Source organism: Lolium perenne, chromosome 1 (assembly GCF_019359855.2).
Source record: "Lolium perenne isolate Kyuss_39 chromosome 1, Kyuss_2.0, whole genome shotgun sequence".
NCBI classification, from domain to species: domain Eukaryota; kingdom Viridiplantae; phylum Streptophyta; class Magnoliopsida; order Poales; family Poaceae; genus Lolium; species Lolium perenne.
In genome coordinates this window covers 218211181-218228356 of record NC_067244.2, presented here as the reverse complement: position 1 = coordinate 218228356, position 17176 = coordinate 218211181, and the positions used below count along the sequence as shown (strand labels likewise).

At 44.0% G+C, this 17176-nt stretch overlaps 2 protein-coding genes across 2 annotated transcripts; one reads left to right on the top strand and one right to left on the bottom strand.

Moving 5' to 3' along the window:
* The first annotated feature begins 5046 nt into the window (after positions 1 to 5046).
* On the top strand, positions 5047 to 8505 carry LOC127327378 (potassium transporter 1). Its single transcript, XM_051354148.1, has 9 exons — positions 5047 to 5191; positions 5289 to 5511; positions 5609 to 5857; positions 5965 to 6015; positions 6102 to 6362; positions 6463 to 6515; positions 6643 to 6757; positions 6855 to 7109; positions 7202 to 8505. The coding sequence occupies exons 1-9, from the start codon at positions 5090 to 5092 to the stop codon at positions 8200 to 8202; spliced, it is 2310 nt and encodes a 769-aa protein (XP_051210108.1). The 5' UTR covers positions 5047 to 5089; the 3' UTR covers positions 8203 to 8505.
* A 2313-nt stretch (positions 8506 to 10818) lies between these two features.
* On the bottom strand, positions 10819 to 12888 carry LOC127327377 (probable sugar phosphate/phosphate translocator At2g25520). Its single transcript, XM_051354147.2, has 2 exons — positions 11617 to 12888; positions 10819 to 11150 (listed from the first exon to the last, which is right to left on the bottom strand). The coding sequence occupies exon 1, from the start codon at positions 12726 to 12728 to the stop codon at positions 11664 to 11666; it is 1065 nt and encodes a 354-aa protein (XP_051210107.1). The 5' UTR covers positions 12729 to 12888; the 3' UTR covers positions 10819 to 11150; positions 11617 to 11663.
* Between the last annotated feature and the right edge of the window lie 4288 nt (positions 12889 to 17176).

Below are 17176 nucleotides of genomic sequence, written 5' to 3'. Positions count from 1 at the left end.
CCCATGATGCCAGAGGAGGAGCTTTACTATCCAAATCATTGTTTCTCCACAAGACAATGTCTCCTATACTTATCACACTTATCAAGCACCTACTGGTGAATCTTGAGTGTACTCATACAAAAGATTGGCAAGGAGGATAGGGCAGAATTTACAAGCCTAAGCTTGCTTCCATAATTCAAATGCATAGCACATGCTGGCAGCCGTCTCTGAATGCACATGAACAGGGGCATGAAGTACTCTTTTCTAGGCTTGGTAATACTGAGAGGAAGTCCCAAATAGATAAAAGGGAGATTCCCTAATTGACAATTGAGGGCAGAAGTGAAAACACTCACTCTGTCTTCAGGAATATTAATAGGGACCAAATTTGATTTGGCATAATTTACCTTAAGCCCAGAAGCCTCACAAAAGTTTGTAACAATTCCTTAAGATGCAATAATCGAGTGACATCAGCTTGCATGATAATGAGTGTATCACTTGCATATTGCACTATTGTGAAATCAGAGGAACTTTGAAGTGGCAAAGGCCTATGTATATTTCCATTAGTCATAGCATGGTTAACCAAAGATTGCAAGGCGTCAGCAGCAAAGGAGAAAGAGGATCTCCTTGCCTCACTCCTCTTCTACATTTAAAGATAGATCCTGGTACTCCATTGAGCAGGACCGCAGATGTAGCTGAAGTGATCCAAAGGCACTCAAGAGGATATTACACCGAGTATCAAGAGGATAATGCAGTACGCAACGCCAAAAGACTTAAATCACGCAAGACATCCAGCAAATACAAGATTGGGCGCCAAATATGTGGATCTTTCTGCTAGCCCATTAGAAATCTATCGTTAATGCAAAAGAGGAATGCATGCACGGAGTGGGCTGAAGCAATGTGGAGCTCAAAGCGTGAGCAGGTCCTGAAAGAAACCTAGAGCTTGAAGGGAAAGATCTTGTCCAAAGTAGGAATCCTTGCTTGTATTTTTCACGATTTACTCTCATCATTCAAGTTCATTTTTCCGGCCAACCTGTCAAACATAATTGATTAACGCTCCAAGATGAATGTGTTAGGAAAAAATGTAAACATGCACAATGCCAAAAATTAATGCTTCCATCACTTTAGTAGTACTAATTATATTACTGCATCAAAGTTGACTCAAAATTTAAATCAAGAGTAGGCTTAGCACGAACATGCTATTTTACTTCATGTGTAGTGAAGTGCACGAGCATGTCTAGCAACAGCCAAGAAGCATTGCACCTTCGTCACCTACTCTGTCGTTAACCTGCCTTTGTTTGCTTTCGAAGACTTTAGCCAGCCTTGGCCCTTGCCATGCCAACCTCCCTTTCACAGAGTCTTGCATTAGTTTTATAGAACTGGTACTAATGTCTCTCAGGTCCGCGTTAACTCCGCGTCTGGGGAAAATAAACCAAATGATGAGATCATTTGGAGTTTCTAGTGAGCCAACTGGTTTTGAAGAAGAAATAAACTCAATATTTTTCAGAGAACAGGCAAAGAACCTTAATTTTAAGTTCCAACTAACAATACTCACATTATTGCACATAATGTAGCATGGAAATGTTGCTTCTCTACTTCCGATACCGATAGGAATGGTATAATTCCGACCAGCTCATGAAAGTCTCAAGTAGTACTCCCTCCATACCAGTCCCACCACTAATTTCGAGAAAACAAACTTACCATAAGTTTGGTCAATAAAATATGATATATATGCCACAAAATTTATAGCATTTTATTCATAATCAAAAGAAGTTTCAATGGTATAGTTTTTGTTGAATATATTTTCATATTTTCTTGACCAATTTAATGGTAAAAAAATTCTCTAAGCTCATAATGGGCTTATAAAACGGTGAGGAGTTAGTATTAATTTCAGCAATGTCCTGATTATGTTGTAAGATATTTTTCCACGTGAATTAAAAACACCAATCATTGTCTAGAGTTTTAAGAACCTAGGGGAATGACAGTTATTTATCTTCTCTATCATGACTCTCTGATTAAAGTAACACCAATAATGTATTTTTTTTGTTGTTGTTCTGTAGAAGTCAATGCACTCATAGTCAGTGCCTTAAACAAACGTCGAAGTCAGCTCTCATGAGCACCATTAGTTGAGAAACTTATATTGAATAATCTACTAGATTCACAATATTTCATCACCATCCGTACAATTTGTTTCATCGCCATCCGTACAACCTGTACGATCCGTCCCCTCTTTGTTTCTGCCAAATGAAATGAAATGAGTGCCAAACGAGCCAGACAAGATCGTAAGACAACTCGATTTAAAATATTGAAAAGTAAATTCACTAGCAAGACAAGATCTGGGTGCTGAAAACTACCACAATAAGATGCTGAAAACATCACAAATGCACAAGAATGAATGATTTTTCTACACAATTAATAACTGCTACCTACCAAAACATCTTGTAATTGGGAACGGATGGGAGTACATTGTGACCACAAGAAAGGTATGTACACAAACAGAATCCCCTCAAAGTCAACGTGGCAAACTAGTCCATGATGCTATATGCAACTGAACAGAAACTGCTGCCTGCCTCAGATGGGCACTGCATCTGCTTTCAAACGGGCTAGCAGTTAACGAAAAGCAAGCAAAATATAACTGCAATATGAATTGGTCTGGAGATTTAGTGAGCAATTATTTGCAGTTTAAACTAATTGGTCTAACCTTTCAGCAAGCCAGGAGACGTATAAAGTTAGGAAATCAAATGACTTCGCATATATAGATGCAATACCATGCGGTAGATATGTGAGTATATGTTACGGCATTATATATTGGCTGAAACATGAAGGGATTGCAGATTCAGAAGTTTTCTGCAGAACTACATATATACATGAAAAATCGAAATTTGCAGCAGGTTTTGACAACGCCCTGGATCTCACCAGCTATTCCAGACATTGGGTATGGCACAGAACCGATTTTTGAGTATTTTTGGGCAGCTAAATTTTACCGTGACACAATTTATCTGCGCTATTAATTCCTAGAAGTTGAAAAAATCAAATAAATTCAACATACCTGTAAGAAGAACTGTGGGTGCGTGTATGTGTGGGATGCCAGGAACTGAATAAGGTTTTTAGAATGGAAAAGAGAATAGTACATTGGGTAGGCAAGATCAGCCTCCTGCAACCTCTTCTCACGAATATATGCTACAAGCTTGGGAATGTTGGGAAATGCATGTTTTACAAGGCAACCAATTGTCCTATCGAAGGCCCTTTTTTTGGCGGAGAGTGGAAGGACATGCTGACAGATACTGAAACACGAAGAGGTAGTTAATTACTTCCCAAGATGATGACAAAAGCTATACATTTCAGCAGACCCATTCTCAAAAACGTTGACCAACGGGGGAATGATCTCTCCCTTGGCTATACGTTGTTAGGTAGGATGAGACCCTCCCCGCGGATGGACGCTAGGATGATAACCCGGTTTATTCGCCCCTCCCTGCGAAATTACCGCAAGATGGGGATTCGAACCCGGGTGGGCTGGCTGCGCACTCGCTTGCCTTGCCACTGAGCTGGAACTCAGTTCTCCAGCAGACCCATTCTCATGGTTTTGTTTTATCGGTCGATGCAAATATTGTGAAAACTTCACTTGATTAAAATCCGCACCCTCATAATTGTCTTGTTTATTTGGATGAGGATGAGAGTTGAAACTAGTTAACTATCCATTTTTAGTACAGCTAAAGGAAGAACTCTCTTGAGAGTAAACCACCACCTGGCCCAATCATACAGTACTACACTGCATGATAATTCACAATTCTTTATGGTTTCAGTCTGCTTGCCGCTCTTTAAAGGAGCCTTTCTCCCCATCTCCCTCCAATGCAGAGCCGCAGCAGGCCAACTCTGATCCCAGCTTCTTCCTAGTACCTGGAGAGTGTTGCTTTCTTGTTAGAAGCAGTCCCCCTCTGGTTTGTCTGGCTGTCCTTCAGTCGTCTAGCCAGGTAAGGTACCATACCATCTAGTACTATCTGTGTAAAGCTAGGGGTGTAGCTTCTTCTCTTCATGGAGGCCTATTTTTTAGTAAAAGGTTTCTTTTTTAATCTCATACAATCTGTTAAATTCAGAAGTTGAGATGTTTATTTGGTTTATAGATCCTTGAAACCCCAAACTATATCAGGATTTCTTGTTGAACCGTGAGCTATCCCACCCAGGTTTGAATCGCACGTGAAGCTTTCGGACTAAATTGTGTGCTATTCGCGGTCTCATCTACCTAACTACGTATAGCCAAGGGAGGGATGTTTCCCCCATTGGTTAACGTTTTGGTTATACATCTTTGCTATGCATGGACTGATGTTGCATCCTTGTAGAGATTATGCAGGAAAAAAAATCTTCAGATTTGTTTTATCTCTGTAATTAGTCTTAGGAAAAAGAAAGGAAACTTTTTACCACTCATGAACAGAGGCTTGCTGCTATAAATAGTAGCTGGGCTCATGTTTTCCGTAGAAAGACATGGCGTTTTAACTCATAGGTCTCGACGCACCTATTAAAGTTAACATTAGATAGAGCAGGTTGGGAGGTCAAAGGTGCACCCAATGAGGTTGATCTGTGATCAGATTATAGCACTGAAACAAATTGGACTTGATACTATCTGCAAGTGAGCGAGGGCGGCATGCATGACCCAAGAAGATCCGAGATGAATTATAGAAAAACTAAGCTTGTATCATGCGAGGCTCCTAGTCAACACTTTGTGCGTGAGTTAAACTCAGGGCTGGTGTATCTGGCTGGCGTGTATCCCTTGGTTGGAGGTCCAGATATCGCCGTAGGATGATACCGATGCTCTGGAGTATACGTATTATTGCTTAGCAAACAAGGTGCCCTTTTCTGGGTTATTTTCAAAGCTACCATGTAGGTTTATTGCCAACCTTTTTTCTTAGAAAAGGTAAAACAGTTAGTACTACACTTTGTTCAAAAAAAAAAAGTTAGTAGTACTACACTACTTGGTCTCCACACAAGCCTTGGAACCATTTATGCAGGTAGTAAGTGCCACAGGAGACTAACTGTTTTACCATACCATTACTCCAACACATGTAGGTCTCCAAGGTATTCAGAAGTGGTCAGCTTCGACATCATCAGGTAATCAGAAATGCCGGTCGAAGTCAAGGAGACACCTGCCCCGCTCAAGCGCCATGACTCGCTGTTCGGCGATGCAGAGAAGGTCTCCCATTCCAAGCATCATGGCTCCCAGGCACGCGTCTCCTGCAACTTGGTATCCATGCTAGCCAAATGTTCTATTTCTGAGTCTGACCATATATGGTTTGCTTTCCTTCGGGTAACGCTTGCAGGTGAGCTGGATGCGGACGTTGAGCCTTGCTTTCCAGAGCATCGGTATCATCTACGGTGATATCGGGACATCACCGCTTTATGTCTACTCCAGTACCTTCCCTAATGGAATCAAGAACACTGATGATCTCCTGGGCGTCCTGTCGCTCATCCTCTACACTCTAATCATTATACCGATGCTCAAGTATGTCTTCATCGTACTGTATGCCAACGACAACGGAGATGGTAAGCCATTTCAGGCAAGCTAAGTCCTCAACTGCTCAAGTGCTTGCGGTATAGGGTTATCAAGTTGATATGAAATAACAACGCATTGCCGTTGTAGGTGGCACATTTGCGCTTTACTCGCTGATATCACGGTATGCAAAGATAAGGATGATTCCGGATCAGCAAGCTGAGGATGCGGAAGTGTCCAATTACCACATTGAAGCCCCGAATTCACAGCTGAAGAGGGCGCAATGGGTGAAGGAGAAGCTTGAGTCCAGCAAGGCAGCCAAGATTGTACTCTTCACCCTCACCATCCTTGGCACATCCATGGTGATAGGCGATGGAACCTTGACACCAGCAATTTCTGGTAATGATTAAAGAAAATGGAGATTCAACAGTATCATATTGTGCTTTACACAATACACAGAGTGCATGTAGTATAAACAGAGCAGTACTGATATTTTGTTCATGCAGTGCTCTCTGCAGTGAGTGGGATAAGGGAAAAGGCACCAAGCTTGACTCAAAGTATGTGAAAGTAGATTAGACTTTCTTATTATTTCTTACTCTGTGCCCATCACATCTAATATTTCTGATGTTGGTACTTTGTACAGCACAAGTGGTCCTCATATCGGTGGCAATTCTGTTCATGATCTTCTCAGTCCAACGTTTTGGGACTGACAAGGTCGGGTATACCTTTGCTCCAGTTATCTCAGTGTGGTTCATTCTGATTGCTGGTATCGGACTGTACAACCTCGTTATTCACGATATCGGTGTTCTACGGGCCTTTAATCCGATGTACATAGTACAATACTTCACAAGGAACGGGAAGGATGGATGGGTTTCACTTGGTGGAATTGTCTTGTGTGTCACAGGTAACCTTTCTGGCTGAAAAACGCAACTGAAAAGGGCTCTATAGCATGCAACCTGCAAGGCTGTAATCTGAACCCACTGACTGATGGTCATATGAAACAGGCACCGAAGGTATGTTTGCTGACCTAGGACATTTCAACATCAGGGCTGTTCAGGTAACGAGCAGCATAATACTCATATATGTTTCGTGCTCCCTATTTTGTTACCACTTTAACCTTTACATATAGCTTTCAAAAGTTAAAAGAGAACCATCTCACAGTGGTTGCTGTATTTTGCTTGCAGATCAGCTTTAACGGAATCCTCTTCCCATCGGTAGCACTGTGTTACATGGGACAGGCGGCTTATCTGAGAAAGTTCCCAGAGCACGTTCCGGACACCTTCTATAAATCCATACCAGGTATACGAATAATAAGAGCAGTTCTGCTTCATGTAATAGACGTACTTGGTAAGCATACCACAAGTAAAATAAACTCTCCATGTTTATGCTCATGCAGCACCAATGTTTTGGCCAACCTTCATCGTTGCCATTCTTGCTGCCATCATAGCAAGCCAAGCTATGCTCTCTGGTGCATTTGCTATCCTCTCCAAGGCCCAATCTCTCGGATGCATGCCCAGGGTTCGAGTGATCCACACCTCACGCAAATATGAGGGGCAGGTGTACATTCCTGAGGTAAACTTCATGATGGGACTGGCGAGCATCATAGTCACAATCGCCTTCAAAACAACCAATCACATTGGCAATGCTTATGGTAAGCAGCTCGCAAAGAGTTACACACTGAGGCTTTAGTACATGGAAATAATGATGAACACATTCATCTGATCTGATGCTGGTGATGCGCAGGGATCTGTGTCGTGACCACCTTCTCGATCACCACCCATCTGATGACCGTCGTGATGCTCCTCATATGGAAGAAGCACGTCATCTTCATCGCACTGTTCTATGTAGTGTTTGGCTCCATAGAGTTGATCTATCTCTCTTCCATACTGTCGAAGTTCATTGATGGTGGATACCTTCCGTTCTGTTTTGCGCTGATCGTGATGAGCCTGATGGCAGCATGGCACTATGTCCATGTCCAGAGGTACTGGTACGAGCTTGAACACATTGTGCCTATTAGTGAAATGACAACGCTTCTCGAGAATAATGACGTGCGGCGGGTCCCTGGGGTGGGCCTCCTTTACACGGAGCTGGTTCAGGGTATCCCCCCAGTATTCCCTCGGCTGGTCAAGAAGATACCATCTGTGCACTCCATCTTCATGTTCATGTCAATCAAGCACCTGCCGATCGTGCGTGTGGTGCCTGCAGAGAGGTTCCTCTTCCGGCAAGTCGGCCCAAAGGAGCATCGAATGTTCCGGTGCGTAGCACGGTATGGGTACAGTGACAGTCTGGAGGATCCCAAGGAGTTTGCAGCATTTCTTATGGATAGGCTCAAGATGTTCATCCAGGAGGAGAGCGCATTCGCACAGAACAAACCAGAGAGCAACAACAGCATTGAAGTTTCAGAAGACCAGACCAGGCCGAGGCGATCTACACAAACTGCAGTGTACAGTGAGGAGGTGATCGAAACACGGCTGAGCAACCACTCTGGGAGGATCACTAGTTCCCGTGCACTGAACCAGACAGTTGAGGAGGAGAAGCAGCTGATTGACAAGGAGATGGCGCAAGGGATGGTGTACCTGATGGGGGAGGCGAATGTTACAGCTAAAGCCAACTCCTCGATCTTGAAGAAGATAGTGGTGAACTATGTTTATACATTCTTGAGGAAGAACTTGACACAGGGGCATAAGGCACTGGCCATTCCGAAAGACCAGCTGCTCAAAGTTGGGATCACATATGAAATATAGTGATTTTACCCAAGTACGAGGCGAGCCTAACCATGTGATTCTGGGTCCATGGCGCTGAATTTAAAGAGCAAATTAGTGCCATTGTCGATTCAATAAAGAGGCATGCAGGTGTGTGAGGGGTTTTGCTTTGGTTGGAAGGTTTTCCTTTTCATTTTATCTGTACAGTGTGGCGTTATTCGATGTGTCCAATGTAAGGGTAATATTTCCTTTTGCAACTAAAGTGTGACTGGTCTCCCAGGCATAAGCAAAGTTCATAATATTTCATATATTTACCAAAGGATAAAAAAATATATTTTATTACCATGTTTACTTGTCTAACATTATTACCTTTGCTCTCTTCTACTTGTGCTTGGTGCGTCAACATCTTAGCAAAAAAATATAATAAAATGTATAAATGATATAGGAGTACCATTGATGGGAAATCTGCCAATATAATTTTCTCTAAACATCTTTATGAGTATTTTTGTTGTCAAAATTTTGAAATATTGATTGCACACATCCTAAAAGGGAAAGAACAATGGGCAGAGTATACTAGCATTACTGGTGCTATCACGGGAAGTGAGGAGTGGTTGCAGAAGAACACCTTACCAGATATCCAAAAATCGAACCCTTTTTTTGCAGTTCTGTGTTACATACGACTAGCTGAAAATATAGTCTCGAAACAGGCACCTGCAAATGTAGTAGAAGGTTTGTTCAACAATATTAGGCAATGCTGCTCAGGATGGACAGAATGGAGTGCCAAATTACATAGTGTAAATTCTGGTGTAATTTACAGTAGAATTGTTTAATCATTTTCCTATTGATCATTATCTTCTGCTTATCGTTTTTAACTCTTTTGTCCAGTTCAGGGAAAATCAGTATGTATCATTACTACACTAGATTATTTTTAAAATCAACACTAGATGTTATACATAACTTAAGGTTCTCCACCTTAATGTGAATTCAATGCAAGGCCTGAATGCTAAAATTCATCGGGACATCATGCCCAAGGAAGTGTTCACTGTCTTTTTTGTTGATAACTAGCTGAACCGGCCTGAGGTCGGTACACTTTATTCAAGTGAAGAACCACTACAGTGAATTCCAAGAAGGTAGACACACAACTAATACTTTTTTAGATAAATTTCAGCAAAGGCAACAAACAGGGAAGTTTCCTAAAAGCAGTTATACCTCGGCTCCAAAATATAAGCCTTTTAAGAAAGCTAAATAAGGCTTACTTTTCTGAACGGAGGTGTTATTTTTTTGTACAAAAGATAAAATCGGCAAGTAAGCGAAGAAGCCAAGCGAACCTGATGACAAAGAGGCATCACTCAAGAGTCCAATGTTCCACTGCCAATCTCTCTCAAAAAAGGCAATCAGTCCCATTACCTATTGACAGCACAAGTGTTTTCCAACATCACCCTTGGCGCTAGGAAAAACCATATCTAGAGAATTTAATCCTTCAACACCATTGTTGACGTCGGGAGGAGACAAGGGTTTACGTTGCCTTGTATCCGAAGTGATATGGTAGCCCACAGCCCTACACATTAGGTCAGGATATATGGTCCTGGTCCTCCTTCATACCCACAGGAGCTTTTGGCAAAAAGAGCAAGGCTTGCGTAGTATCGCCCATAAAACAACCTGTTGCGTGGTGTCGCATGCACCAAAAGGGACCCAGAGTTTATAGCGCCATTACAATGGCCCCGGCTTTCTGGACAGTGCTAGAACGTGACTCCCAAAATTTCTGGTGCTAATATACTACTGAAATCTAGATAATTTAATATAGCCACATAGTGCTGCCACATAATGTTATTTCAGACAATCAGGTTCAGGTTCAAACAACTACTGCTGATCCCCACAATCATGCCCCAGCACTCCGTCAACGAGGACATGTTTCCAAGAATTCATGGTGAAACTCCCGGGCAAAGATTTCTTAAGTGTGCAAGTACTCTTGAGCTTTATGTCGCCTTCAGCTTGCCACTTGACCAGTTTAATACTGCTAACATAGACTCTAGACAAACCAATTAGTAGTGAAGATCGACCGGGACCAGGAGTTTCAGGCCACATTTATGAAAACGGAACAACCTAACACCAGACCTTAACTTCTTCTAGGATTGTTAGGTTGGTATATGATCGGATGAACAGCGACAGGTAGCAAGAGTTCCATACAGCCCCAGGACCATTTAAGGATAATTCAATTCAGCTACCATAACAGCTTACCAACACAGTTCAAACTATCAGTGGGGGCAAATAAATTGATACGCTCAACAATTCTTGCTCTCAACAAGCAAATTAAATGTCAAGAAGGGCCCCAAACCCCATGACATAATGCTGACCAGAAGGAACTGCTACAAAGGAGCCGAAGTCATGCAAACATGCAGATCATAATAAAATCCTAAATGTCATGATTCCAAAATCTGAATCTATGACAATACACAACTGGAGCTACCACCAACTAAATCTCATCTGAATCTAGTGTCAAAACGAAACCATATGTAGCTGGTAGCAGAGTTCATTAACATGCAACAATTGTCATGTGATCAGAGGTTTAAAATGATCAAGCAAAGATTATATCCCCTGTGCAACGAGTGAAGCCATAATCACACGATTAATAAACAGATAAAGGACAAGACTACGGAATAGTTTACAGTAAGCTCATTATATGATAGAGTGTGCAGTACATTTTTACCTAGGCTACTTGAACAAATAAATAGGCAATGATTGAGAGAGGAAGCAAGGCCGCCTTTCGATGGGACAAAAACGCAAAAATAAATAACAGGGTAATATAAGTGTTTCTTCTAGCTCTCCAGAAGCAAAGCAGGTTCAAATGCAAGTATTTTCCTAGACCAATAAGTTCTCTTGATTTGCTTCTCAGGTCCAACTAAAGTTAAAAAGTAGAACGGAACCGGCATCCACCTCCTCGAAAGCAACTGTAGACCAGACTATAGTCCTTGCACTTTGAACCAGATTCCCTGTCCAACATCCATCATAATTAGAACTAGGAATATGGTACACACTGCTACAGAAAGGATCATGGTTTTGGGTGTTTTTCAAGGTTTATCTGATAACATTGCAAAACAATCATGATTTCAAGTACTTTCATGGTGTGTCTGGTAGCATTACATATTCTGAAAGTACTTTCATCGTTTGTTTGACAATAAAATTACATATTCTGAAAGAATGCAATTGACTATCTAAAGCATGTAGATGACAGTTCACAGCAGGAAAGTAGAAACCCAGCGATGTAATTGTGCAAAAAAGCATTCCCATTGATCTTTACCACTTTTCTTCTCTAGTTAAACGAAAAATAGTAACACATGTGGGAGGATCACAATTTCCAGCATGTAAATGTCAAACTCATAGTACATAACAAACATATTGTACTGTGTGCAATTGAAAAATACAAGAGTATGAGACAATAATGGATTTAGAACCAACCAAATGTGTGCATGCCAGATCCACGGATTTGAAGAAGAAGAAGCTCTCTATGCTTGGTTTTCGCTCTTGCGATCACTGTGGCCATCTCGCTCCTGCAAGAGGGAGCCAGCCTCCTCATCTGCCTGTGCGTTCTTCTTCTGGGCCTCCTTGGCCTTGAGGGCCTGGAGCTTGATGTGGTTGTAGTATCCCACCCCAAGGAAGGCGATCCCGTAGCCGAATAGGTTGATGGGCGTGACGGTGTCCCTGATGACGGACCATGAGAAGGCGATCAAGAGCCAGTCCTTGACGACTCCTGCGACATTCATGGTGAGCGCGGAGGTCTTTCCGACGAGCAGGAACACGGCGAGGTTGAGCGCGAAGGCGCATAGGGAGTTGGTCCCGAAGATGAAGAAGTCGGGCTGGAAGGTGCCGACGGCGCGGAGCCTGGGCAGCTCGACGAAGATCCATGGCACGAGGAGGAAGCAGAGGCAGCATGGCGCGACGTAGTAGAGGGACGTGATGGGGTTGAGCGAGATGCCCTTGGAGGTGAGGAGGATCTGGATGAGCACGAGGCGGGTGGCCTCGAAGGCGACCGCGGCGAGCTGGAGGGCGACGCCGCGGACGTCGAAGCGGGCCTCGCCGTATGCGGCGATGGCGACGCCGAAGGAGATGGAGAGCATGTTGAGCATGGAGGCGGAGCGGAAGGTCTCCTTCTTGAAGAGGACGCCGATGGAGTAGACGGCGACGGGCATGAGCGCCTTGAGCATCTGGATGAAGGAGACGGAGAGGTAGATGTATGCGGAGTTGGAGAACCAGAGCGACATGGCGTAGAGCGCGCCGATGGGGACGACGGAGGAGGTGTAGAGGTGGGGCGTCATGGGCGGCGAGGAGGGCGGGTCGACGAGGCGGAGGAGGCGGACGAGCGCGACGGCGAGCGTGGAGCAGAAGGTCATGTGCACCATGGTGAGCGAGATGGGGAAGGGCCAGTTGTACATCTTGGGGTCGAGGATGTACTTGTTGTAGACGATGACGGCGAAGGAGAGGAAGATCCAGACGGCCACGTAGCAGTAGGAGAGCAGCACCTTGCGGAGCACCGACTCCGACAGGCCGCCGGCGCCCCCGCCGCCGGCCATGGTTGCGAGGGTGGTGGTGGCGGCGGATCTGGATCCGGGGGTACGGAGCGGTGGCGCGGTGGGAGGGTGGACTGGGGGTGGAGGAGGAGGCGGATCTGAGGGATTTGGGGACAGACAGAGTACGAGTATGAAGGCAGGAGGTGGGGATGGGTTAAGGTTGTGTTGTGTTTGGGTTTGGGTTTAGGTGAGGTTGGACTGGGTGCGCTGGCCACGTGGAGAATACCAGCCAACCTTTGTGCTTTGTTGGGGAGCACTTTGACTCGTCGTTCGGGTTTGGGTTTTCCAGTTTTTTTTTTTTTTTTTTTTTTTTTTTTTTTTGCGAATCGGTTTGGGTTTTCCAGTTCTTCTGCTAGTATTAGCATTATTTTTGAACTAGTAATCCATCCATTGTGACGTTGACGTGCAGGTTTTAAAGGTAACACGTTCCTTTCTCATCAAAGATAATTCAAGCTCTCATGCGTTTCTACCTCCCATTTGCGTGACATGGTCAATGATCCGTGTGAGTGCGTGACAATTGTTGTTTTTTCCTCGGCCGGTTTTTCGATACCTCGCTGGTAAAAGTTTTTTTCGAGAACCACCGTGTTTTTTCGAGAACAAGACAAAAAAATTGACTAACAACATGTGATGTGGTAGACCACGAATTGAAGAATTGGCGTCATAGAGAATAAGGGGAATGGTTCAATCACCCTTTCCTTCTTATTTTAGGAAACATATCTCACATTAATTTATAAATCAATACATGACAATTAGTACATACTGATTACATACTAAGAGATCCTAGTCACCAAAGTCTTCAACTCGGAATTAACACAAGCCCAAGGGCATGTATAACGTTAGAGAAGGTATGCTTTATTTTAGCATTCCACATCATCTAAAGAAAAGTCGTAGAGATAAGTCATATAATGCATTATCTCTTATTATCATCTCTAGTAATTAATGATAAATAAATAATTTTTTAGTAAGAAATTAATTTGCTAAGGAAAAACATATCGTAAAACCCATAAAGTAGTCTTCTCTTTCTTATTTCTCTTTCCTCTAAATAAGTAAAAAAAATACTATGTACCTAGACTAAGAGAAGGCTAATGTAACACCATTGTACATGCCCTGAATCACCACCAAAGGATTTTGTGAAACGCGTTAACTAGAAACTTTCCTACATCGGCAAGCAAAGGCTTCACCGTTCGAACATCGGCTAGGAAAGCACCCCTATTTTTGCCTCCAAGGTTGAACAAGATATCAGGAACATGATCTAGAAGACCAGATCCACCTAAACACGCTCCCACCGGCCCCACGTCGACGCTGAATACACTTCTTTGACAGGGAAAGAGCCGAAGATACTTATTTACAAGCAATGGCATCGCCACCGCCATGGCACCGACCATATATACAAGAACGAAGACAACACATAAGTACGAATGAAGAAGAATGCCCCTCCACCCACCCCACCCGGACACAAACACACCCGCTAGCCGACGCCAGAGCGGCAATCAAGCCTTGCTTATCGCCTCGTCGCTACAACTGTCTAGAGCAGTTTGGCTAGGTTCCCTTTACTACTTCTTTTACATCAACAAGTGTGCCGCTTCCAACTTCAGGGTAGGATAATCATGATCGAGATAGCAGATCCAAATTTAAAACTTCAATATTTTCCGACCAAAGATTTTATTTACTTCTAGATTTCTCCTTATAAGTTTTTAATATCATACCACGAACAATTTTTGACATACAATTTGAGCATGCTAATGGTAACAATTTACCTAGAAAACAACATGTGTGGTAATTAGTATCCGTGAGTAAAATAGGAGCCGACACGAAATGATTAGCAACAGATTTAATCAATGTTCATAAAGATAAGATGCACGGTTTCATCCATGGTGGGCCCTCATGAGTCAAGAAGCAGTGATATTGATCCCTCTCGCTAAACTTGGCTTTATCAATGTGTAAAAAATATTTTTTAAGGGATAGTTAAATGCGTACCTAGATGGTCTATATTTCCATCTTTTGGCAATTAATTGCTTCAAATAAGAAGGACCGTCATAGCGAGCAAATGTGACAAAATTATGCATCGAGTGCGACCAGAAACTGAAGTTGTCCGGGTAATTTTATTGTGGGCCCTGGTAACTGATACGTCTCCGACGTATCGATAATTTCTTATGTTCCATGAAACATTATTGATGATATCTACATGTTTTATGCATACTTTATGTCATATTTATGCATTTTCCGGCACTAACCTATTAACGAGATGCCGAAGAGCCAGTTGCTGTTTTCTGCTGTTTTTGGTTTCAGAAATCCTAGTAAGGAAATATTCTCGGAATTGGACGAAATCAACGTCCAGGGGCCTATTTTCACACGAAGCTTCCAGAAGACCGGAGAGCTGACGAAGTGGGGCCACGAGGTGGCCAGACAATAGGGCGGCGCGGCCCAGGTCTTGGCCGCGCGGCCCTGGCGTCTGGGCCCCTCGTGACGCCCCTTGACCTGCCCTTCCGCCTACAAATAGCCTTCGTCGCGAAACCCCCAGTACCGAGAGCCACGATACGGAAAATCTTCCAGAGACGCCGCCGCCGCCAATCCCATCTCGGGGGATTCAGGAGATCGCCTCCGGCACCCTGCCGGAGAGGGGATTCATCTCCCGGAGGACTCTACACCGCCATGGTCGCCTCCGGAGTGATGAGTGAGTAGTCTACCCCTGGACTATGGGTCCATAGCAGTAGCTAGATGGTTGTCTTCTCCTCATTATGCTTCATTGTCGGATCTTGTGAGCTGCCGAACATGATCAAGATCATTTATCTGTAATGCTATATGTTGTGTTTGTTGGGATCCGATGGATAGAGAATACTATGTTATGTTGATTATCAATTTATTATCTATGTGTTGTTTATGATCTTGCATGCTCTCCGTTATTAGTAGAGGCTCTGGCCAAGTTGATGCTAGTAACTCCAAGAGGGAGTATTTATGCTCGATAGTGGGTTCTGTAGGATAACGTTGCATAGAAAACAAAAAATTTCCTACCGCGAACACGCAATCCAAGCCAAGATGCAATCTAGAAGATGGTAGCAACGAGGGGATATCGAGTCTCACCCTTGAAGAGATTCCAAAGCCTACAAGATGAGGCTCTTGTTGCTGCGGTAGACGTTCACTTGCCGCTTGCAAAAGCGCGTAGAAGATCTTGATCACGATCGCTTCCGGCGCCACGAACGGGCAGCACCTCCGTACTCGGTCACACGTTCGGTTGTTGATGAAGACGACGTCCACCTCCCGTTCCAGCGGGCAGCGGAAGTAGTAGCTCCTCTTGAATCCGACAGCACGACGGCGTGGTGTCGGTGGCGGTGGAGAACTCCGGTGGAGCTTCGCTAAAGCTATGCTGGAGATATGGAGGAGAGGGGGGCGGCTAGGGTTTGGGAGGGGGTGGCCGGCCACTTCAATGGGGCGGCCAGCTTGTGGTCTTGGGGTGGCCGGCCCCCTCCCTTGGCCCCTCATTATATAGGTGGAACCCCAAGTGTTGGTCTCCAAGTCTTCGAATAAGACCCGAACCAAAAACCTTCCATATGGAGGGGAAACCTAGCCAAGCTAGGACTCCCACTAGAGGTGGGAGTTCCACCTCCCATATGGGGGGGTGGCCGGCCCCCTAAAGGGGAGTCCACTTGGGACTCCTCCCCCACTAGGGTTGGCCGGCCATGGAGGTGGAGTCCCATGTGGACTCCACCTTCCTTGGTGGTTTCTTCCGGACTTTTCTAGAACCTTCTAGAACCTTCCATAGAACCTTTCGCGACATTTTAATTCACATAAAATGACATCCTATATATGAATCTTATTCTCCGGACCATTCCGGAACTCCTCGTGATGTCCGGGATCTCATCCGGGACTCCGAACAAATATTCGAACTCCATTCCATATTCAAGTACTACCATTTCAACATCCAACTTTAAGTGTGTCACCCTACGGTTCGTGAACTATGCGGACATGGTTGAGTACTCACTCCGACCAATAACCAATAGCGGGATCTGGAGATCCATAATGGCTCCCACATATTCAACGATGACTTTAGTGATCGAATGAACCATTCACATACAATACCAATTCCCTTTGTCACGTGATATTTTACTTGTCCGAGGTTTGATCTTCGGTATCACTCTATACCTTGTTCAACCTCGTTTCCTGACAAGTACTCTTTACTCGTACCGTGGTATGTGGTCTCTTATGAACTCATTCATATGCTCGCAAGACATTAGACGACATTCCACCGAGAGGGCCCAGAGTATATCTATCCGTCATCGGGATGGACAAATCCCACTGTTGATCCATATGCCTCAACTCATACTTTCCGGATACTTAATCCCACCTTTATAGCCACCCATTTACGCAGTGGTGTTTGGTGTAATCAAAGTACCTTTCCGGTATAAGTGATTTACATGATCTCATGGTCATAAGGACTAGGTAACTATGTATCG

Bases quoted from the DNA above. Each gene is read 5' to 3' on its own strand.
- LOC127327378 (XM_051354148.1), top strand. From the start codon at position 5,090: ATGCCGGTCGAAGTCAAGGAGACACCTGCCCCGCTCAAGCGCCATGAC. The intron at 6,516-6,642 runs GTAACGAGCAGC...TTTTGCTTGCAG, and splicing joins TCAACATCAGGGCTGTTCAG to ATCAGCTTTAACGGAATCCT. The intron at 6,758-6,854 runs GTATACGAATAA...ATGCTCATGCAG, and splicing joins CTTCTATAAATCCATACCAG to CACCAATGTTTTGGCCAACC.
- LOC127327377 (XM_051354147.2), bottom strand. From the start codon at position 12,728: ATGGCCGGCGGCGGGGGCGCCGGCGGCCTGTCGGAGTCGGTGCTCCGC.